Here is a 24086-nt window from a genome sequence, read left to right on the forward strand (position 1 = left end):
GCCCCCACCCCGGCGCGTCGAGAGTGGGCGGGGCCAGCCGCCTGCTCANCCGCCGCCATCTCCGCGTTTACAAGGCGGGAAGGAGGGAGGGAACTCGAGGCTGCAGCTGGAGCGGGCTTCTCTCCGGGGACGCTCTTCTTCTTGCTCTCCTTTTCCTCCTCCGCGCGCCGCCGCCGCCCGCCCCCTGCGCCCTCCCCGCGCAGCCCGGGTCCGGGTGGGGAGACAAAGNTCTTTTACCCTGCGCTGCTCGGACCCAGCTCCGTGCGGTCTGCCCCAGAGCCACCGATCCCGCATCTCTTGGGTGAGGGGGACACGCCTGCCCTTGTCTAGAAAACTTTTCTTGCTGACTCGGTCGGGGCGGCGGTGGCAGGAAGTCCGGGCAGCGACCTCTTCTCCGCCTGCCCAGAGCGCCCTGCCGGGTGCCGGCGCTGAGCTCGGGATCAAGTTTGCGGGGGCCCCTTCCGGGCTGAGGCGGGTCCCGCCTTAGGAGGTACGCCCGACCCCGGGGAGGGCAGTGGGCCCGGGCGCAGGCCGAGGGCGCGTGTAGTCGCCGGAGACGAGGTGCGGAGCGCGGCCGGGATCCGCACCCACAGCCGAAAGCGCGGAGAGCCGGAGCTCGGGAGCAGGGAGCCTCCGGCGGCCGCTTGCAGGAGTCCACAGCCCTCCTCCGCTTTTGGTGAGGACGGTGTCCTAGCCTCGAGTCTATCGAGGAAAAATGAAGTTAAGCCGCCAGTTCACCGTGTTCGGCAGCGCGATCTTCTGTGTGGTGATCTTCTCGCTCTACCTGATGCTCGACCGGGGTCACTTAGACTACCCCAAGAGCCCGCGCCGCGAGGGTTCCTTTCCTCAGGTAAGCACCGGCGTGGGCGCCCGGACTTCCCCGCGGCTTCGCCACCTCTCCCTCCCGCCGAGGTTCCGCACCGGGGCGGGGCGAGGCCGAACCGGAGGAGGCTCCGAGCCTCCCCTAGCCTGGGCTCCGCGGCGTTCGGACGGCGGCGACCGCGACCCGTGAGCCGCCGCCTCCTCCCGGGCGCTCCGAGTTAACAAAGTGCCGGGCGGCATGCGGTGGCGGGATCGCGCTCCGGGGCAGTGGCCGTGTTCCCGCACTCGCGTTCGGGCCTGTTGGGGTAGCCTCGGGCACCTGCCGGTGGGGTAACCGACGCAGCGCCCGATTACCGTTCTTGGGCAGCCCCTCGGCCCACACAGGGTTAAGCTGCACAGAACCCCTGGGCGCCTCCAGTCGCGAAAATTGGTCAGACAGACCCTATCTGGTCTGTTTTTTTCACCCCACTGCCTCTCGAGAAATAAGCAAAAGTTTATGTCGTGTTGCAGACCTCTTGATGGGAATCTGTAGGGTTGATTTTAGTGTCGTCATTCTTCAGCTATTACATAGGGTTTGTTGGGAGCAGACGTGGGAGCCCAGTAGGGAAGCGCGTGTTATACTCAAGCCGGAAGCTGTGGGGCGCTCCGTCCTGCGCCCAGTGGTCAAATTCTCCATCGAGTTGGGAAACCACCCGTCTTAAGTCTTTTATTTAAAGTTACTAAAAATAAGCAAACAGACAGTCTGTTCTGTTTGTAAGGATACCGCGCCGCGTGTGCGATTTCAGTTTCAAGTTCTCTGCCCCTGACCTGTACACTTCAGAAATTGTAGTAAAACTGGGTGTTGGGCATCCTCTGTAATGAATGAATCTGAAGAACTCGAAGCCGTGACAAGGTGATCTAACAACTGCTCGACCCAGGGATATTGAATAGGTTGTCAGTGTTTTTTGGGGGGTTTGTTCGTTTGTTGTTGTTGTTGTTTTTGACAACGTAAGTGACCAGAGAATATCTTGCTATTTGTTGTTGTGTTATGCTAGGGCAAAAGGCTTGAATTTAATTGAAATTAAATTACGAAACTAAAAAGACTTCCTTGTGGATGCTGTCATCCATACAGAGCCCTCAAAATGTTTTGTAGGTGATAGGTATTAGAAATCTTACTGCAGACGTGTTTTACAAAATTTTAAAGCCTTTTCTTAGGTAGTAAGCACTGTGGAGCATCTTTCAGTCTTGACTTTAGAGTTTGTCCAGTGCTTGTTGATAAGACNTGTATAATTTGGGTACTAAACTTGCTGTGATTTTTTTTTTCACCCCAGTAATCACATTTTCAGAAATTTCTCCATTACAAGAAAAATCATAGAAGTTGATATATTTTACTTAAACTGCTATCTTGAATAATGTCCTTTGGCTTTGGCTTGATGATCACTTGGAAGTGATTTATGCAAACATCTGGGGCTGGGGTTTTCTGGCAACCTTGACATTTTACTGTTTCTAAATAAGTGAGTGACTCATTCAGTTACTGGGAAATCTTCGGCAAAGTTAATTCCAATATTTTAATATCCAGCCTTAGTCCTCCTCAGGGGGCTGAAATTCTGCATAGAGCAGAATGCATTTGATGGAAAGAGACACTGGTTGCTGGAAGAGAAGGCTCTTGTATGTATTCTGTTTTGTGTGCAACGGGAGAGGATTTGGAAGGTGGAGCTTTTTACACTTAAGGTTCCATTCTCAGATTTTCAGGACTGGATTTTCAGTTCAGGAAGAAAGCACTTTTATTAGTGATTTAGTTTTGGAGCGCCACTGAATTCCCAAACAGGTAGACAGGATAAATGCTCTGTAAGCCCATCTCTCGTGTGACTGACATCAACCTCTGTGTCTTACTGGATAAACTTAGTTCCCACCAGTAGATGAGGAACTGGAAACACAGAAAGATTAACTCGCCCAAAGTTACACAACTAAAAGCTGAGATTTGAACAGGTGGCCTGTGGAGTCTAGACTCTTCAGCCACTAATACTATACTATCTGATAGTAGTTCTTTGCCTGATGTTTAGGCCTTAGTCCGTCTGCAAAAATGGTTTGATGTGGAAGATAGAGCATGTTGCTCTGTGGTTCCTTAGCTTATGACTTTTTTTTTTTTAAAGGAACTTTCATTATGAAGCTCTAATGAATGTGCTCCTTTTTCTGAAACGTTTAATGTTTGAGATTTATATCTCTCCCAGAATGTCTTGTTGCTCACTTTGGAGCTAAATATTGTAATGAAAACCATTATGCGGCACAGCATCCAGTCTTTTGAGTTGCTTTTATTTTGTTTTCATTGCTCCTAACTCCCATGTAAGCCTTAATTTGATGAGAACACCAAACATAACAAAAGGAGCTTGCAATATATTATATATCTTTGGTGAATTTGAAGCAAGCTAGTCTGTCACTGTGTATCATTTTTGGTGTCTAGTAGAATGATTTATCTAGAAGGGATTGATTTCCACTGAATTTTAGTTTAGGATTTGGGATTTTAGTTTTTTAGTCAATATGGCACCTTCAGTAATGTATATGGTCTATTTGTAAACAAGATACGTTTTAAAGCCATCCTAAATTGAGAGCAGTCTATTCGCTGTTATTCTGGCTTTCATCCTTTTTCCTTCCTCTTCCAACTCTGTGTTTTCTGCCACTTGGCCAGACTCTGGGCTAGAAGTAGGCCCAACTCCGGGTGCTTCCATTTGTCCCACCCTGGAGCAGCTGCCTGCCTCTGACATAGTCTTGGAAGGCTTCCCCCAGTGCTCCTGGGAGGAATTCCTTTGAGGATTGGAGGCAACAGGTGGTCTTGTCTGTGTTAGCTTCTGTATATATTTCAGGGTTAATAAATCTCAGCTAGAAAAATTAATTAAACTTAACACTGCAGTTGAGAGGCTGGCCAGGGCCTAATGCCCTGAAAGATGCTTTGAGGTAATTTAAGAATTCCAGCAGATGGAAAAGAGACATCGTTAAGGTCTTCCTGAAATTCTTCATCACTTCTTACAAGCAGATTTCACAGGTTGCTTACTGTCCACCTTGTATGTAATAGGATGTCTTATTAATGTCTTACGTTTGGATCTGGAGAATTAAATTAATAATTCAGGTTTTGTATTACACATGATTAATCTTTAAATAACTAGTGTAGACTGTGACCGTGGGGATTAATATTAACTCTTGGGAGTCTGTTCAGAGATTGGGACTCTGATAGAAAATGTGAGAGTGAAGTTCAGACCTTTTCTTTGCCCAGCTCACAGTTATCAAGCAAGAAAGTGAGAATGTCTGTAAGATATTTGATTAAAAGATTTGGGAATGTGGAGGCTTTTATGCCTTTGGATTTTTAACTCTAATTGCAAATAAACCCATATAAAAATAAGCTTAAATGCTTTACATCTCTAGTACTTTTTAAGGAGCCCAACATAGCTGATATTTTAAAGTTGACTTTAATCTTCCAGTTCTTTTTCTTGCTTTTAGAAATCTGCAAATCTTAAGAATTATATATATAGAAAAATAGGATGTTCCTTACTTCTCCATCCATACTCTAGTGCTCTAGGTTATAGCATTTATTGCTACGGCTTGTGCAGTTGTGTATAAGGGATTTTGTTTCGTTTAGGGGGGTATAATCTTTGAGATCTGTGACTTTGGGGACACGATGGAACTTTGACAGTGGTGGCAAATGAGCATTGAGGAGGAATACAAGAACAGGAAAGCCTCTGGAGAGGCCGGTCTCCACCATCCCCTCTTTAGGGCAGTAATTCTACAGGCAGAACTGCCCAGTGGGTCTCTCTAAGATCCAAGCTCGCTTCCTATATACCACCTGGGACAAGAGTGCATCTGGTCTTAAGTTTATTATTTTTTTAATTGAATTGAATTTGCTATTTCCAGATCAGCACTGATCTCAGTGCCTAAACAAATAACTTTCGTTTGGGAGATGTTGTAATCCTATTTATCTGAAAGGCATTTTCTCTGTGACTCATTAATTAGCTTTCAGGGGTATCTGGGCTGTGGGCAAATTAACTAAAATTACCACTCTTTTTGTTGTTTTTACTTTGGGTCGGCTTTTTTTGGTGATAGATGGTAAAACTTTGGTCTTTTTTTTTTAACAGACTGGAATAAGTGTTGAGGTTTTTCCTGGAAATAGTAGTTCCGCAGCAGCTGTTCATCCCCTGCTTTGATCCCAGGGGTCCTAGTTTTCCCTTGTTCCATTGCTTCCAGGGAGAGCTTTAAGAAAGCGGGAGGATATTCAGCAGCGTGGGGTCTGACTTCTGGTTGCTGGATTGGAAAAGCCTTCCTTGTGCTTTTGACCCCTTCTGTCTTGGTCGTTGAGTTCCTGGTAGCATCAGCTTTTACAGTGCACGTAGAGCTGAGGAGAGGAGGAAGAACTCCCAGTTGTGATTAGCAGGCTGATCAGGAATGGCGGTAGGCCATTTTGGCCAAAGTGGGTTTCTGTTTCAGTTGTACATTACAAGCCAGGCTGCGAAGTTTAAGGTTGAAACCATGTTTAGGTTCAAACAAATTTGAGGGGTAATTGTACTGAACGACCTAGGGCTTGAGTATTGCTGCATTTGCCTTGTGTTAGGTAATCAGTCATCTGATTTGAATGAATGGAGTCTCTCGAGGTTGTAACTTTTGTGAAGTAGTATATTTAATGTCATTTGTACTGTTATGCAGACAAGCACATAGTTGGTATCCAGTAAATACTTTATGTTGTATTTGTAAATCTAACATACTGTTTTCTAAATAAAAGGTCACCTTTGAAGTACTTTGGCTGAAAACTCTGATACCTTTAGTTGTTCTGTGCATTGTAGGGATGCTTTGCAGCAATCCCGGCGTCCACCCAGTATTAACCAGAATCACCTTTCTTCCTTCCCCTAGTGTAGCAACCAAAAATGTCTATAGACACTGCTAAGTCTCCTCTGGGGGAACAAATCAACCCTGTTGAAAATCACTTGGCCAGAGGCCTGTTCTTAATACCCCTTGCATGTTGTTAGGATTTTGCTTTTTAGGAAGGAAAGATCAGAAAACTTAGTTTTAATACTGAAAAGGAGAAGTAGTATTTTTTAATGAAATGTATCCTTTCTCTGGATGCCTGAAATTCACTTACATTTTTAGGATTCTAAGTTGCAGTATGTTACAGAAAACACAAGTGTAGGTATATATATATATTTTAATGTTTTATTTATTTCTGAGAGAGAGAGACAGCATGAACAGGGGAGGTTTTTAGAGAGAGAAGGAGGTACAGAATCTGAAACAGGCTCCAGGCTCTGAGCTAGCCGTCAGCACAGAGCCCAACGTGGGGCTTGAACCCATGAACTGAGCCGAAGTCGGACACTTAACGGACTAAGCCACCCAGGCTCCCCAAACACAAGTGTAGATATTATGTTCACATGCAAGTTAAAAAAAAAAAAGTGGAAGATTATTGTAATGAAACTTCCTTTTTTAAAATTGAATAGACCTATGCTGAAAAAACCATTATGGCCAGGTGATAGTAAATAGACCATCTTTTACTTTCTGCAGGTTGAGTTAGAGGTTGAAAGTAGCCTAGTCTAGTCCCCTTGTCTTTTTGCATAGGATGATAAGATATATTGATTAGTAACAAGGTAGTATAAAAGTCATAGTCAAACATAATTTGAGATATGTGAAGTTTTCTCAATCTATTTACTTTCTTTAGTGCATTTGTTTTATTTGTGTCAATTTTGATGATGCTAGTTACTGCATTTGCTATTCCTTCTGGATGAAATACAGGAAGTGGATGGACTTCCTTCTTGCTCATTTCATTTTGTTTTAAGTAGCCTTTTTTAAAGGAAGGATGGTGGAAGTGGGATAGGAAAAGAATGAGGTTCTTGGCAAGTATTCTACCTTTCCTTTTGTGCCCCACGTCTCTGGTCTTGATCTCTGCCCAAGTCAGCTAACTGTGGCCAGATCTGGCCCACCACCTGTTTTTGTAGGGCCATAAGCTAAAATTGGTTCTTATGTTTTCAGATGGTTAAATATTTCACAGCATAGCCAAACTCATTTTTCTACAGATCATCTCTGGCTGCTTCTGTACTATAGAAGTTGAGCAGAGCAACTATATGAGGAGTTGCCACAGTAACTCTCTGGCCCACAAAGCCTAAAATATTTACTTTCTGGCCCGTTACTGAGGAAGTTTGCCAGTCTGAGGTTTAACCTGTATTTTTCTATTATTAACGTTAGAGGCAAATGGTGTGGTTAGATCTGTTGAAGCAGAAGTGTATGTTGAAAACACAATTCTTGTCACCTGGTTATTAGATAAACTTAGTGAAACTTGTTTGTGTTTTGAGAGTGTGGCTTAAAACTGGTGTTATATACATGTTTCACAGATTTCCAAGTATCCTTGGGGAACTTCTGTGCTGGAGCATGGACATGCTTGACATGTTTAATTTGTTTCCCTTCTATCACTTGCAGGTTTCTTACTGCAGGACTGCCCTGGGATGGAGGGTTCTGGGGCATGAACTGCAAAATTGATCCATAGTCTCCAGATCAAAAACCATGACTTTATTGTATTTTGGATTTGCTGTAATTCACAAATGGGCTGAATTCAGAGCCTAGTCAGACTGCTTGGGTTAGTCAGTATTGCGGAGGGAGAGCCCAGGTCCAGGGATCTTCTTCGTAAACTATAGATCTAGGCTGGAACTTGGCAGTCCCAGAACCTGGGACCCTGAAGGCTACTCGCCTCGGAGGCAGAGAAGTACCAGCATGTCTGCATGGGCACTGGACTGCTACTCATCCAAGAGTAATTAATTCTTGCTAATTTTGATCCTTCTTCATGCTTCTTGAAGATTATGTGTGGATTTTCTTCATTCCTTTTGCCACAGGCCACCGTCCCATTTGTGTCCTCAGAATTTGTACTGTCATCATTAAATTGCAGTACACTTAGTCTGAACAAAATGAGTATAATGACCCTTACTGAGTGGTGTTGCAGTTTTTAAGTATTTTCCCCTATTTTAAGTAAATGCATTTGTTCATTTTTCACACGCACATGGATTTCTCATTGGCTTCCTTTGCAGGTTGTCACCTTTGGGAGTCCAGAGAAATGAAATTCTTTTTCAAAGGCAGAGCAGGCCTCAGATGTGACTTTTTCCCACCAGCGAACCTCCTTGTCCTGAATGAGGAGTCTTGAGAACCGGGAAATTTGCCAGTGATTTTTTTTTTTTCTTGTAAATGGATGTTTCCTTCTAGGACTGATGGTGTTTTGTGATGGGAAGCTCTATTCTTCATTCAGGGTGAGGCTGTACTTTGGGGCTGAAGATAGACTTTGTAGCAGTTCACCCTTGATCCTTCATACCACAAGTATGGAAGGATGTGGGATTTGTGGGTCCTGGCCTTTGTGGTAATATTTTTTACCTGTGGAACGTTAGCAGATAGAAGCCAGAGAATATCACTTATTCTCAGACTTACTTTCTCCATAAAAAAGTCCTGGGTCTGCATTTTGAGAATCTATGGAAATAGTCATTTTTTTAACAGTCACCAGGACCCCTAGAAAAGTCATAATATGAAGAAGTTAGACATAGAATTTTAGAATAGGGAGGGTCCTTCCAGATCAGGTCATTTATTCTTTGATTTTTCAGGTAAGGACACTGAGACACATAAACTTCTCTTCATCAGTTTGCCCTGGGTCCTGTAACCAGTCACAAACATACCTGAGACATGCATCCTGGCCTATAATTCAGTGCTTGTTGTTGTACTTTACTCAACATATATTTGAGAATTACTTTATGTTAGGTGCTATGGAAATTACCTTATAGATTACTAGATAATGTTACTTGCTCTGCAAGAACATCTTAGTTATTTGAGGCAGTGCAACTGTCATTGTGAAACAATTAGAGACACCTGAATGTTATTTAATTATTCATCAAAACTAGTTATTACCATTGAACAGAGATTTATGAAGTACATATTATGTACCAGGCACTATAAAGTGGTTCTTGGGACACGGGACCCAAGAATAAAATAAGAGTCCATGATCTTAACTTTTATTGTTTGTATAAGGGCAGAGGCCTTAAAGGGAATTCAGCACTTAGGCTAGGTAACAGCCTGGCTCAAGGTGACGGAAGGACCTGGAACAGAAGCCAGGCATTTCTGATGGAGTAGGACTTTGAAGAAAGAGCTTTCCTAGTGTGGAGTACAGAGCTTCTGAAGGCTTGGGGTAATGAAAGAGCCTTGCACCATGACAAGAGGTGAGGACATTGGTTGGATTTAGGATCTTTGGTGCTTGTAAAGAGTAAGTGGAAAACATGATAGGTAGTTTGTGATCTGATTCTGAATTGCCCTGAGAGCCAGTCTGAGAAGTTACATGACTCAGATAGTAGTGAACCATTCAAAGTTACTGAGTATGTCAGGAAGCTGCTTGAGAAAAGCCATGTTGGAGAATTAATTTCATAGAAAATTTTAGACCTGGAAGGGAGCTAAGAGTTTTCAATCTAGATTATTCTGGTAGCAGTGTGTAGGAAGACTCAGAAGCAGGAAGGCAGCTGAGAATCTGTTTGAGGTAATACAGACATAAGGCACTAAATCCCTGTATGTACCAGTATTGAAATGGCTAGAATCAAAAGGAAGAGGAAACGTGTGCAGACATTTTGTAAAAAGAAGCATCAGGGCTTTCTAACAGATTTTTATAAAGGGTAATGATGGGCGTGGCTTGAATGGAAAATTTTCCCAGTTTTTTCATTTGGGGCATTTGGAGAATTAACTAATACAGTTTGCAGAAAGGGATAGTTTGGAAGATAACCTGGTTTGGGAGGCACACCTCAGGCTTGTGTCTGATGAGGTGGATGTTAGTGGATTCGCCACGTGGGCTGGGGCGCCCAAGTGAGACACGAGGGAAGGGAGATGCTGATCTGGTAGTCATCAGCACAGTCAGTGGATGAGCTCACTTGGGACTGTGCTTTGTGAGAAGAGAGCAGACAGCCAAGGAACATTTCTTATAGCCAAAAGCTACGCTTCTCATATTAAGATCATTGTGTAGCAGATGCTAATAAAATGAAGCAGCTTGTATTCAAATTGTCAGAAACCAGCTCATTGATCAGCATACCTAAGGAAAGATAAGGCTATCCTAAGGAAGGATTTCAAAGGAGCATTTCAGTAGGAAGCTAAAAAAGACCCTTCTCCTTTTTGGCCCAAATTGTGGAATTAAAGTATTTTTTTTCTAGGTTATAAGAACAGAAAATAGGTAATTTTCTCTCTTTCTCTCTCTGGGTGTGTGTGTATGTGAGAGAGAGAGCGAGAAAAAGGGAGGGAGAGACGGATTTATTAAAGATAAAAAGGCAATACTTGAAAGAGGGGCTACGTAGTTTAAGGTTGTTTTTAAGGTCAGACAGATTTCTGAGTACCCCCAAACTGCCTCTTGTGGATAGTAAAGAAGAGGCCTTCCTTTTTGATTAATGGTAGACCACACCCTTTCCCCAAACTGAAGAAATTATAACTATCTTTGGCCCAAGGCCAACTTTTGAAAATTGTAGGGCCCAATAAGAACAACACTTGAGATGCAAGGTATTTCTTGTAACCTTTAGGGAAAAGATTTAACCGATGATTGTTTAAAAGAAAGAAAAAAAGATTTGAGAAGAAATTTGTATCCTTAAATCAACTCCATAGCTGACTGTGTGGTACTTAGAAATTTGTTTTCATTACATTTTTGTATATCATATTGCGCCTTACTGTTGGTTTTGTTCCTTCTGTGGTATTTACCACGCCCCATCTTGCCTTTGTAGATCAGTGGTTCAGATGGACTTATAAAGTTTGTAGGAAAGAATTTGTAAAGCTTTAGAATCTTTGCTGTTTGTACAGAAAAGTTCGGGAATTCAGAATTTATAATAATTTAAATGGGGTTTGCCTAAATACTTACCTTTCTCCTGTCAGTAAGGAATAGAATGGGCTTATTCAAGAGTTGATTAGTATAAATAAAATTGGAGCCAGGCTGATTATCTACTTAAAACAGCACTGTTTTCAGAGGTCCCCAAAACTATGTCTGTATGAAAAACCATCTTAGTCATGTCAATTGCTTTTATTTTAATAGGCTAACACTGTTGTGGTGGATTTGTTTTTTTCATTATAGTTCTTTTCTTTTTACATTTTTTACATTAAAATTGTGTTTCTGAAAATTAACGGGGTAAACCTGTGTGTAGAACTTTTATCATCAAATCCTAACATAACAGTGTATGCCACTCATCCATGCACAATGTGTGTAGGTAGTATAAATAGTACATAATGACACTCCTTGTGCATAAGGACAGGCCTATCTCAAAAAATATAAGACAGATTAGCAACATTGACCAGCAGTCATTGGCCAGGTGATGTATGACAGCATGACCCTGGTTCCTTGGGAATCATTGCCATCTGAAAGTATATCCCATGAACTTTCATACACTGTTGACATAATCTCAGGGTGCTGTGTATACCAATAGAAATACATTAAATATATGTTGTAGAAGTAAAATCAGGGTGGCTTTCAAAAAAATATTTTGCAAAAAAAAATACAAAGAAAGGTAATGTTCCACAGAACAGTTGGGGAAGTACTTAATTAAAGAACGCATTCTGTTAGTCCACACCCAGTTTGCTTAGCACCACTTTATTGCAGTCATTAAATGTACCTGAAAGGTACAAAACTGCATTGCATGAAAATATTTTGTAATCTAAACACATTGCGCTTCTTACAAGCTCTTGGTCTAATCATCATATTTAAGAAAATACCCATTTTGCAGAATCCCGTATTAACTTCAGGTCTGAAAAGTTGCCTTAACAGGAGGTGGATTCGGGGCAGCTGCATTGGGGTGGTGTGGGTGCGGGCCTTACGGTTCTAATCTCAGTATACATCTGGAAACTTGTAGGGTGGGGATGGAACTGTGTCCTGGAGCCTGGAGGATGCGCCAGCAACTAGAGTCCTGATCACGTGTTTGGAGGTGGCAAAAGGATGGGTGTTCACAGAGGATGGGGGTTCACAAAGGCGGGAAAAACTGGTGCGGCCTATTGTTAATTGCAGGTCAGGACTGGGAGGCACAGTGATTGTGGCAGCTGCGGAGTCCCGAGGGTACCCTACTGGGGGAAGGCATGGTGAGCTTCAAGTCCCAGCTCTTCCCTTTACAGTCACTTGGCACTCTTGTTGTCTATCTGCATTGAGTAGCCTCTATTAACGTCATACCTAGGCACGTGTGAGATTTATGAATAATGATTTGCCAAGGCAAAACCCATTGCTCCTGTGTTTTGGCAAGGTTTTATGTAATTAAGTGTTCTTTGTGCTCACATGGTGAGTGCATTTATTTCTTTGAGTGGACGAGTGGAAGCACAAAGACAATAATAATAATACCTTGGGAGAGATTCAGGCAAAAGCTTCAGGTCTGGAAAACACCATTCAAAGGTCATTTGTCACTGTGGTTTGTGGCTTGTAACAACTTGGTAGAGTTACATATACAAATACGGCCCCAGCCTCAGTTCACACTTTTCGGGCCTCAGCCCTATACATTTTGAGATGGGGAGTGGTCACTTGAGGGGTTTCTTGTTGTTTTATGAAATCCCACTGCCCTCCTGTTAAGTGCCTGAGATCTGACTAAATATAAATAGCAGGGTTTTCTGTATAGCTGAATAGTGGCTGACGGACCTGGAGCTACTGCAGTAAACCGTGATACCCTGCTGGAAATACAGACTCTCTTCTACCAAATCACTGTTTCTATATTCAGTTTAAATTTAAAAAAAAATTTTTTTAATGTTTTTTATTTATTTCTGAGAGAGAGAGAGAAAGAGACAGCATGAGCAGGGGAGGGTCAGAGAGAGAGGAAGACACAGAATCTGAAGCAGGCACTAGACTCTGAGCCAGCTATCAGCACAGAGCCCGATGTGGGGCTCAAACCCACGAACCACGAGATCATGACCTGAGCCGAAGTCGGAAACTCAACCAACTGAGCCACCCAGGTGCCCCTATATTTAGTTGTAATACAGTGGCTCTTACCTGGGGATATGTGAGAATTGCCTGATGAGCCTTGAATTATTAAAGGCAGATCTGTTCTCTCTCTATAGGTAATCCACATTTGTATCCATTGCTTTAAATTCATATTCTCACTGACCACTCAAATTTATGTATTTTTCTGACTTTCAGACGTAGGTGTCTCCCTGATACCTTCATTATCTAATAGCACATTAGACACCACAGCTATGTAATAGTTCCAGAACCTTTGCCTCTCCTTCCCCTCCTTCCCCAGGACTCACTCCTTACTTCTCTAAATGCCAGCCATTATCTTCCCAGTTGCCTCAGCAAAAGAAACAAACAAACAGAACCCAAAAAGGCTATGTTTCTTCTTTTCCTGTCACTCCCTTCCCTAAGTTCTCTGTCTTGTCAAGTCCTTTCTCTTTCCTCTGCCTCCCCTGCCTTGGTCCAAGCCACAGTGGTATGTGGTGTTTATCCCCATTGTCCCGCCATAGCTCCAGGGTAACTTTAAAGCACCTTTTATTCCTTGATCCTAGAACTGTCCAAGATGAAGATGTTGATGTTTCTTTCCCAGAAAAAATATTTCTAACAGTAAAGTTTTTCCCTGCTCAAAGATAGGTGCATGGTCTTGTTAGACCAAAATACGCCTCTGGGAAAGAAGTTGTGAAGTCACATGGTCTGACCTTTCATTGCTCCACTGTATGGGCTTTGGGCTGCTGGGGCTTACAGAGCTCCAACTCTTCTGATGGATATTTGGACGGACTTCCTCTAATAGGGACTGCAAGTGGAAGGACACTTTCTAAGCCTTATTTATAGAGGGTCTGCTCTTTGCCGGTTGTATCATTTTCTTATTGTTGCTATAACAAATCACAACAAACTTGGTGTCTTAAAACAGGAAAAATATATTATCTTCCACTTCTGGGGGGTCTGAAGTTTGACATGGGACTTATTAGACTAAAATCAGGATGTTGAGAGGGCTGCTTTAGAGGAGTATACATTGCCTCATCTTTCCCAGCTTCTAGAGGCTGCCTGCATTTCTTGGCTCAAAGCCCCCTTCCAGTATGGCATCACTGTGACTTCTCTTCCATGTTTAGATCTCCTCTGACTCTGCCTCCTACCTCCTTTTTTTCCTTTGTAAGGACCCATGTGATTACATTGGGCCTATCCAAATATTTTAGGACAGTTTCCCCCATCTCAAAATTCTTAAGTTACATCAGCAAAATCCCTCTTGCTATGTAAAGTAACAGATTCACAGGTTTCAGGGATTAGAACACGGATATCATTAGAGTGGCCGTTATTCTGCCTGCCACATCATTATTCGAACTGATTTGTACATACTAATTTAGCACTCATAACCATCCTACAGGTCAGGTATTATCTCCATTTACAGATGAGGAAACTGAGGTACAGAGAATTTATGTAACTTGCCCAAGGTTGCACTGGAGTAGTAGAGCCATAATTTAAATTTGACTGGGCTTTATTTTTTGTTTTATTTTCCAGTTTTATTGAGATATAGTTGACATATAACACTGCATAACTTTAAGTTGTACAGTGTACTGATTTGAGGCACTTCTGTAGATATTACAAAATGGATATTACTATACTGTTAGCTAACAACTTCCATCATGTCATATAATTACCATTTTTTCTTATGATGTGAACATTTAAGATTTATTCTCTTAGCAATTTTAAGTATGTAATACAGTATTAACTACACTCATCACGTGTACATTAGATTTTTCAGAACTTACAACTGGAAGTTCTTTTTTTTTTTTGCTTTTTTTTTTTAATAACTTCAAGTTTATACCCTTTGATCAAACTCTTTCCATATCCACTCCAACCTCTGCCCTTCTACTGTTTGAGTTCAGCTTTTTTAGGTTCCTCATGCAAGTGCCATCATAAAGTATGTGACTTTCCTGCTGTTTTATTTCACTTAGCATATCCTCAAAGTCCATCTATGTTGTCACAAATGAAAGATTTCCTTTTTTCATGGCTGAGTAAGATTCCACTGTGTGTGTGGATATATCCATATATACATACATGGACAGCATATACTTACATCTTGTTTGTTTGTTTAATCTATCCAGCCACTCTTTGTCTTTTGAGTGGAGAAGTTAATCCATTTACATTTCAAGTAACTATTGATTAGTAAGAACTTACACTATTTTATTCATTGTTGTCCGGCTGTTTTGTAGTTTCCATGTTCTTTCTTCTTCTTGCTGCCTTCCTTTGTGACTTGGTGATTTTCCACAGTGGTGTGCTTTAATTCTCTTCTCTTTATCTTGTGTGAATCTGCTGTAGTTTTTTGCTTTGTGGTTACTATGATCCTTACATAGAACATTTTATAGATATAACAGTCTCTTTTACTGTAACAACTTTGATCGCATACAGAAACTTTACCCTTTTACTTTTTTCCCCTCCCTTTTGTGTTTTTGATGTCACAACTTACCTTTTTCTATTGTGTACCCATTAAAAAATTATTGTAGCTCTAGTTATTTTAATACTGTTGTCCTTTAAAGTTTTTACTAGAATTGACTAATACTTACCATATTAAAGTATTATTTTGAATTTCATTATACACATAACCTTTATTAGTGTGTTTTATATTTTCATGGGTTTTCACGTTACTAATTAGTATGTTTGATTTTAGCTTGAAGAGCTGTTTTTTGCATTTCTTGCAAGGTGGGTGTTGTGTGATGAATTCCCTTAGCTTTTGTTTGGGGAAGTCTATCCCTCTTTCACTTCTGAAGGACAACTTTGTCAGGTAGTATATTCTTGGTTGGCATTTCTCCTCCTTCAGCACTTTGAGTATATCATCCCACTCTCTCCTGCCTGTAAGGTTTCGGCTGATAAGTCTGCTGATAGTCTAATGGGAGTTCTCTGATACATAACAAGCTTCCCGTCGCCCTTGCAGCTTTTAAGATTCTCTTTTATTTTAATGGGTCTTGGAGAGAATCTCTTTAAGTTGATTTGGTATAGTCCATAAACTTGGATATTCAAATCTCTTCTGACTGGAGAAGTTCTCAGCCATTATTTCTTTCTTCCTCTTCTTTTTTCAATATTTATTTTTGAGAGAGAAAGAGACAGTGCCAGCAGGGGAGGGGTAGAGAGAGAGGAAGACACAGAATCCAAAGCAGGCTTCAGGCTCTGAGCTGTCAGCACAGAGCCCAATGCAGGGCTTCAACTCAAGAAGATCATGACCTGAGACAAAATCAGATGCTGTAACTGATTGAGCCACCCAGGTGTCCCCCAGCCATTATTTCTTCAAATAAACTTTCTGCATCCTTCTCCTTTTCTTCTCCTTCTCGAATTGAAATAATGTGCAGATTGGTTCTTTTGTTGGTATCTCACAGAAGATGTATGCTTTCTTCACTCTTTTTCCTTCCTTTTTCTTTTTTGTCCTCTGGATTATTTCAGATGTTCTGCCTTGGAGCTCACTTATTCTTTCTTTTGCTTGGTCAAGTCCTATGTTAAAGCTCTTTGTTGACCACTTCAGTCATTGTTTTCTTCAGCTCCAAAATTTGTTTAGTTCTTATTTATGTTTTCCACCTCTTTGTTGAACTTCTCATTTTCTTATATTGTTTGCCTGGTGTTGTTAAATTGTTTATTTGTGTTCTCTTGTAACTCTGAGAACCTTTAGAATATTATTTGAATTATTTGTTGGGCAATTCCTATATTTCCATCTTTGGAGGACCAGTTACTAGAGGTTTACTGTATTCCTTTAGTAGAGTCATGTTTTCCAGATCCTCCATGCTCCCTCTGACCTTGCATGGATGTTTATGCTTTTTAAGAAGTAGTCATCTCCAGAGTTTATGGACGGATTTTGGTATAGGAAATGTTTCACTCATGGGGGAGAGAGGAAGCTGGAGCGTGCTGGTGACCCCAGGTCTACCACCTATGATGCAAGTTCTAGTGGTGCAGGGTACCAAGCGCAGGGGCATGGGGCAGCATCAGTTTTGAGGGTGGCATGATGTCTCTTTGGCTGACGTTGCTGGGGTCCACGGTATTGACAACTGTTTGGTCCTTGGCAAATGCTGAAGGGTGTCTGCAGTGGCTGTGAAGGCTATTTGAGTCCTCATTGGCACCTCCAGGCCCAGTGGGTGGGGGCCAGGGCAGACAACAGTGGTGTCCAAGGCTAGTGGTGTACACATACTCAGCTGCAGAGGCCTGTGTAGTGGTAGGGGCCAGTTGCAGACATACGTGTAGTGGTAGGAGCCAAGGCAGGCAGCCGGGGCTGGGGCCAGCTGTGGATGTGCTGGTAATTGCAAGGGCCCTGGTTGTTGATGTGTACTACCATGATGGCTCAGTCTCACCATGGACACACAGCAGTGGAGGCTGCTGATGGGGGTCAGGCCAAGGACATGCAATTGCACAGCTGGAGTGCTTGATGCCAGGTGAGCATGGTGGTGCAGGCTAGTGGCTGAAGACAGGGCCGCCTCCATGCCCACAAGCAGCCGTGGAGGCCTTGGCTATAGGCTTGCTCTCCTATGGCTCTTAAGTCTCTTCTTAAGCATGTGCAGGCAGTGGAGGCTGGTGACAAGTGTCAGGTTGGCAGCATGCAAGTATATAGCTGGAGGGGCTAGCTCCATGGCAGTGGGAGTCAGCCACGGGGGTCTAGGCTGGAACCTTGCACTTGAGCAGCCACAGAGGCCTGGTTGGCTGCTGGTGTGGTTCCTAGGTTCCAGAGAGGTCGAGTGGGGAGAGAGCAGGAGGGACACAGGTGGCTGGCATCAGCTAATGCCAATACTTGTGAAGGGTTCCATGACAGCTGTGCTGGCCGTTGGTTCCTTCTTCATTGGTGAAAGCTGCTGGGATTGTCTGTAGAGCAGGTCCCTGTGAACCATTCTTGTTCATGCCCTGTGGCCGCTATTGGTAGTCCCTGTTTTTGTTTTTGTTTTTTTTCTTTTTCTTTTTCCTAGATATCTCTGCATATCTATTTGTGTGGCACTTCCAATGACTTGGAAACCTGGTTTACCCTGCTTTTCCTTCCTAGCAAGGAGAACTCTTTCTCGCTGTGGAGTTCCCCTTTGGCAGTGAGCAGTACCACCCTGGGGGGTGGGATGATGCACAAAAAATGAAGCAGTCTTCCTTCTTTTACTGTGTGGTTATTCTCAAGTATTTTGTTACACTGTGTTGTGAATAGACTCCAGGGCTGTCCCATAGTGGTTTTTGTTCATAGAGAGCTGTTTCATTGTTGGTTTTTGTGGGATGGGGGATGGAGGCTGGGGTCTCCCAAGCTGCCGTTTTTTTTTTTTTTTAAGTTTGTTTGCTTTGAGAGAGAGCAAGCAGAGAAGGGACAGAGAGAGAGAGAATCCCATGCAGGCTGTGCACTGTCAACTTAGAGCCTGATGCAGAGCTCAAACTCACAAGCTGTGAGATCATAACCTGAGCCAAAGTCAAGAGCTTAACTGACTGAGCCACCTAGGCACCCCTAGAGTCTGTTCTTAATCATCATTGTTGTGCCCTGGAAAGTTGGATCCTTCAAAGTGATTTTGAAAGTCATACTTTTATTATAGCAGCAGCAGAAGTAATGTCTTCTTGAATGCCTGCTTGGTGGCAGGCCCTGTGCTGAGTTCTTTTATAACCATTCCAAGCAGTAGGTATTAGCACTTTTTTTCCCCATAAGGAAACTGAAGCTCAGAAAAATTGTTACTTTCTCAAGGTCAGAGGGCTAGTAAATGCCAAATTTGTCGTTGGAACCCACATCGACTGTCCCAGTGCCCATGTGCTTAACCATTTACCTAAACTGCCTTTATTTGATAAAAGGAGTCATTCAAAATAAAGGTAATCATTAACTGCAGTTATTAAAAATAAAAATGTGGTGAGGTATAATATCCTAGAGCATGAAATATAAGAATCTCGTATAAGGATAACTAGGAGAATTAATACCCAGTTAAGCAGATTATCAAACCATGCAGGTATATGAATTTATGTTACCCTCTAGTTTAGGGGTGATTTGGCAAATGGCTTATTCTTGGCTTGTTTGTCTTAGATATTACACTCATGTGCATGAAATCAGAGACCTATGTCCCAACCCTGGCTGATCACCAGAATCACCTGTGGAACATAAACACTGCAGTTTCTGGGACTCTTCCCAAGATTCCAGGGTGGATTTCTGGGATTTGTAATTTTGAGCAGTCTTTCAGATGCTTCTGATGGTTACTGTTAGAGCCTTTTACTCAGTCACATTTACTACATGGCGGGCATATATACAGGATCCAGGTCCAGAAATCTCTTGATGTGATGGAGTAATATACTGAATCTAACAGAATCCATCAAGAAGGAGGAAAAGAAAGCATGAATGATAGTTGGTATGGAGCTAAAGTTTCAGACATACAAACACATACATATTGGAGTGACGTTTTGTTTCTTTTGAATGGTGCCATTGGTAGTTATCTTATAAATATGTAATTGTATTTCCTTTACAGTTCTCTTTTTTTTTTTTTAATTTTTTAAATATTTTTATTTATTTCTAGACGAGAGAGAGAGACAGCGTGAGCAGGGGAGGGTCAGAGAGAGAGGGAGTCACAGACTGAAACAGGCTCCAGGCTCTGAGCTGGCAGTCAGCACAGAGCCCGACGCGGGGCTCAAACCCACGAACCGCGAGATCATGACCTAAGCGAAAGTCGGACGCTTAACCGACTAAGCCACCCAGGCGCCCCCCTTTACAGTTCTCTTAACCAGAAACTTGATTTGGTTGAGTGAAGATCTTACATCACTGCTGTGGTAGGAAGAATTTCAGAATCACTTTGGGTTCTTTTATCAGACTCTCTCCATCCCCCCACATCAGCTGAAAATCAGAGCCCAACGAGCCATGATTACTGATGGTAGTGAAAGTTGAAAACCTGCGATTGGATTTACAAAATCCATAGTCTCTGTTTGTCCTAGAAGAGGAGTCATATATTCTTCCGTACTCACAAAGTCATGATTGTCCCTGTGACCAAACATGACTCACTTTTTATATCATTTCCCTTTTAGTATATGAAGATCACCCTATAACTGAGGACTTTTCCTTCTCATTCTTACCTATGCTTTGGGTCACAGTGACAATTTTTGTGGGTTTTCTTAAAAATGTTACAGTGTTTCATTTTTACTCATATTATTTTTGGTGTAAGCTTTGTGCCAAAAAATGACATTTAATGCTTCCTTATCTTAGGAAATATGTTACACATAGTTTTTCTCCCCACAACCCCCCCCCCAGTAAATATTTGCAATTCTTTTGTGCATCAGGCATTGTGCTAGGCATCAGGTTATGGTGATGAATACAATAGCTGTGCTGCCTGTTCTCAAGATTTATTTAGTGATGAAGATGGGGAAATAAATACATGGATAAAATAGGTAAAAAATGTAATAAGGCAAAAATTAAGTTGACATAATAGAGAATAACACAAGAAGGCCTTATTTATTTACTTATTTATTTAAATATTTGTGTATTTATTTTGAGAGGGGGAGGGAGAGGCAGAGAGAGAAAATCCCAAGCAGGCTCTGCACTGCTCAGTCCCACAAATCTTGAGATCATGACTTGAGCTGAAATCAGGAGTCAGGTGCTTAACCAACAGAGCTGCCGAGGTGCCCCTGAGAAGACCTGTTTTATATAGGATGGCTGAGGAAGGCTTTGCTGAGGGGACATTTCAGGTGAGATTTGAAGTACTGTATAAAGGAAGACCACGTATGAAGGTCATAAGATGGGTTAAGGAGGAGCTGGCTTAGAACTGACATGAGATGAGGGTGAAGCTAAGTTGGTGGGGGTGAGGATAGAAAGATACACGTCCTTTGGGGCCTGTGCAGGGCCAGTTTTGGTGGAGTGGTGGGCACATGCTGAATACAGTGGGCAAATGAGAGGAAAGGAATTTATAAAGAATGGAGATAATGAGTACAGACTGTTGGTAATATCTGTTTCTGAAGGCGGGACGCTGGAAGGGGATTGTGGGGCTTAGTGTAGCACTGGAGTTTGATTTGGTGTTTTAGACAGCATATCCTGTTAAGTTGAACCCTAGGGAATTGGTGAACTGTACTATATTTGATTTATGAGAATGGCAAATTTCATATAGTTTGACCTAACGTTACATGTTATACTACTGAGAATGAGTTACTTTTGAAAAAGGAGTTTGATGAAGCCGTGTTGAGAGAGTTTTAACCAAGAGTATATATAGCCTTTGAGCTGTTGAGAGAGATGGGTTTGGAGCTCACCAGTCAAGTGTTGGCCTTTGAAGCAGGGAGGAAGAAGGCACATTTTTTTCCACTGTAACAGGAAGGAAGATGCTGATGTACAGATTCAGGCGAGTTTCAGTGATCATTGTGATGCCAATTCTGGCAGCTAGTGTTTACCTGAGGCCAGTAATTATGTAACAACCTTTCAGATTTGGCTGTAGGTGCACATTGATTGATTTTGTTCATAGGACTGAGTGGCTACTGATCCTGTTTTGCCTTGTAGTAGGCTCTGAATTTTCTCTCTCAAAAGTCTTTGGTATCAGTGATTTTTTTTAAATTCAGTTTTTCATTTTCATCAAAAGCAGAATACATCAAATAGCATGACCGCCTTCTCCACTCATCAGCAGTACAACACCATGGCCTCCCTATAGAACTGATTAGCAAATCAAAGAATAAAGTGGTTTTCTCAGAAGTGATTTTCTTACCCTACAGAAAATTGTCTTTTTCAGTATTGCTATCAGTATTCTTTGACTTGTCAGCATAATTGAAACGGTATCTGTGATTTCTTTTACTTTAATGCAGACTACAAGTGCCTCCTTTTAAGGTCATACCACTCTTCTGTCTTGTGTACAGAATTTGCTTATAAGGTATATGTATATTAAGAATTTCAACTGTTAGGAGGGAGGTTTTATTCCGCTGCATAATACAGTTTAAAAAAATGATTTTCATTAGATCATTCTGCTGACATATCCCCAGGATACAATTTTCTCCATGGACTTATTAATTTAGTACAGAATTCCAGGTTCTGATCATTAATTGTATCTTTAAAGCTACAGTGAGATCGAAGTCGTCTTTAGCGCCTGCGGGATTATTTTTCATGAAACATCTCCTGTAGTATTTATTTTGAATAATATGCTCATCCATGGGTTATAGGACTAGGGCCCTCGTAGGAATATTCCCAGATGGGGCCCTCTTCTTTTTCAGTGTGAGCTTGCTGAGCTCTAGGCAGCTCTGCTGTGTGCATGGCTCTGAAATTATCGTTTCCTGAAAGTATAGATAGGTCTGGAGAAATGCAGGCACCCCTCTATTAATTCACACACTGCAAGTGTCCGATAAAACATGCAGCATCTTTAAAAGCTCTAGGGTGGTGGTATTTTAGACAAAAGTTTTATTTTATGGAGGAGGGTAGCTTTACTAGAGGCAAGCCAAGCCAGTATGTTCTAATTCTGCTTGGAATCAGAGGAACTTGATTTACTGTTGTTACCTGCTGTGGTAGAAATCGCAAGCATCACTGACATAGACTTGTATCTTCAGTATTGAAAATATTCAACAGTTCATCAGCAGTGATTTCAAAAAGCTGCAGTCTCTGATGTTTTGATAATAAGTGAAATAAAGTTTTCTCTTATTTCAGACAGCATTTGATAGCATGTCTCTTTAGGAAAATATATACAGATTAGTCAACTGCATATCTGACTCAAATATTTTTAGCTTCTTTGGGTGAACTTTGGGTTATGCCAAGGGGGTGGGGGGGTTCCCTTTGGCCTTTCCACTGAGAACCACTCAACCAATATCTATCCATACGTGCTGATAAAGAAGAGTTTGTAATTTGATAGTGCTCGGTGGGTTTGCTGACCTGGTTCAGCCAGCTTCCTTTGAGCCCTGAACTAGTGTTGAACTGATCCATCGCACTTCCTTTGGTTTGCCATTTCTAGTCGTGAACTGGTGCATATTCTTTCTCTTGGTTTTCTGTAGAGGAAATGGGGCTTATCTTACAGGATGAGTTCTGTGCTAAAACCTTGCACTTCCTGCTTCCATATATGCTGATGAACAGGCTTCAGAGTTCTATCTCTTACAGATAGCCTGCCACCCCAGAAGTGACAGTTGGCTTAAAGGACTACAGTTTTGACATGTACGGGCTTTTTCTGTCACGTGCCTCTAAATAGACCTGGGAGAGCCTCTTTCAGGTCTCAGGAGACTATCTTCTGTTCTTCCGCTTCCCTCCTCTCCACGAAGACAATGTGCTACTGATTTGCTTCTAATTTTGGCGATTTCTTTACTCATTTTAAAATAACTACTCTAGTCCGCTTCAGACTTCTGTCCATTTCACATAGTTTGCCACCGCGGTCTTCCCTTGGAAGACTCCAGTCCGCTGACCTCCCCTCTCCCCTTGTTGAACTGGCCACTAACCTGGAAGTAGAATCCTTTTCTTCACCTGGCTTCCCTATTACACAGTCAGCAACTATTCATAACAGACTAAAGCAGAATTTAAATACCCGTAAACCAGTTTTTATTATCTCCATTACGGCCTTCCATATGTTTTTTTTTTTTTTTTAAAGAATGGTATCAAATTACTCTTTTTTTATCCATGCTTTTTAAAGTGGTTTTTCTCCACTGTATCTCCTAAAAATACCTTCTCATATATTTCTATATTTAAAGAATTTATATTTATAAATTTTCAGAGACTGAGAACATTTTCATGATATAGACGAACCATTTGACCAGTTCCTTACCATTGGACATTTAGATGTTTTCTCTTTTCCCTTCCTCTTTCTTCTTGCTGCTTCCTTCCTTGTCCTTTCTGTCTTCCTATTATTTGCTGATGATAGAACTTTTCTTTTTGGGTGTCCAAAGTTGTTTTTTCAGTATGCATATAGTTATTTTTATTAAACCCTAGCAGGGACTTTTTGAGTAGTCTGTGTCACTTTATAGTGTCACTTTGTGTTTTCAGGTAAGGACTTCTATCTTAGGTGTATCTGTCTTCCCAGTGTAGCATTATGCCTGGTACAGTAGATGTTCACTAAAGAATTCTTGTTGAGTTCCAGAAATAGAAGGGCCATGTGACAACTATTTAAGTATCTCTTGTGTATTTGAGATTCTGGAGACAGGAGTGAACAAGAAAAAGATTGCCCTTGCTTTCATAAGCTGAAATATTATTCTATTTAACAAGGTTTATGTTATAAGGATGACAAACCTCTCAATGTGAGGATCACTTAAAAAATCTTAAAGTCACGCAGTATGTATGGTAAGAGAGTCCAAATGACCTACATTATGGGGGTGTGCATGCCAGTCTTTTTCATGCATATGGCTAATTAAGAGTTGACTAACTGATTTTCCTGTAGATGATATTTCTTATTTAGGATTGTCCACAAGGGTTGCCAATTATGATGGAGTGATTTTTTTT

General features: G+C 41.8%; 1 protein-coding gene across 1 annotated transcript in view; it reads left to right on the forward strand.

Moving 5' to 3' along the window:
- Positions 1–235: 235 nt before the first annotated feature.
- MAN2A1 (mannosidase alpha class 2A member 1) overlaps positions 236–24086 on the forward strand; it is a 166056-nt gene continuing 142205 nt past the window's right edge. Inside the window, exon 1 of the mRNA XM_077757165.1 lies at positions 236–850. Coding sequence (XP_077613291.1) covers positions 716–850 — 135 coding nt within the window. The 5' untranslated portion in view covers positions 236–715. The remainder of the gene's footprint in view (positions 851–24086) is intronic.

Source organism: Crocuta crocuta, unplaced genomic scaffold, assembly GCF_008692635.1.
Source record: "Crocuta crocuta isolate KB4526 unplaced genomic scaffold, BGI_CrCroc_1.0 scaffold131, whole genome shotgun sequence".
Classification (NCBI taxonomy): Eukaryota; Metazoa; Chordata; class Mammalia; order Carnivora; family Hyaenidae; genus Crocuta; species Crocuta crocuta.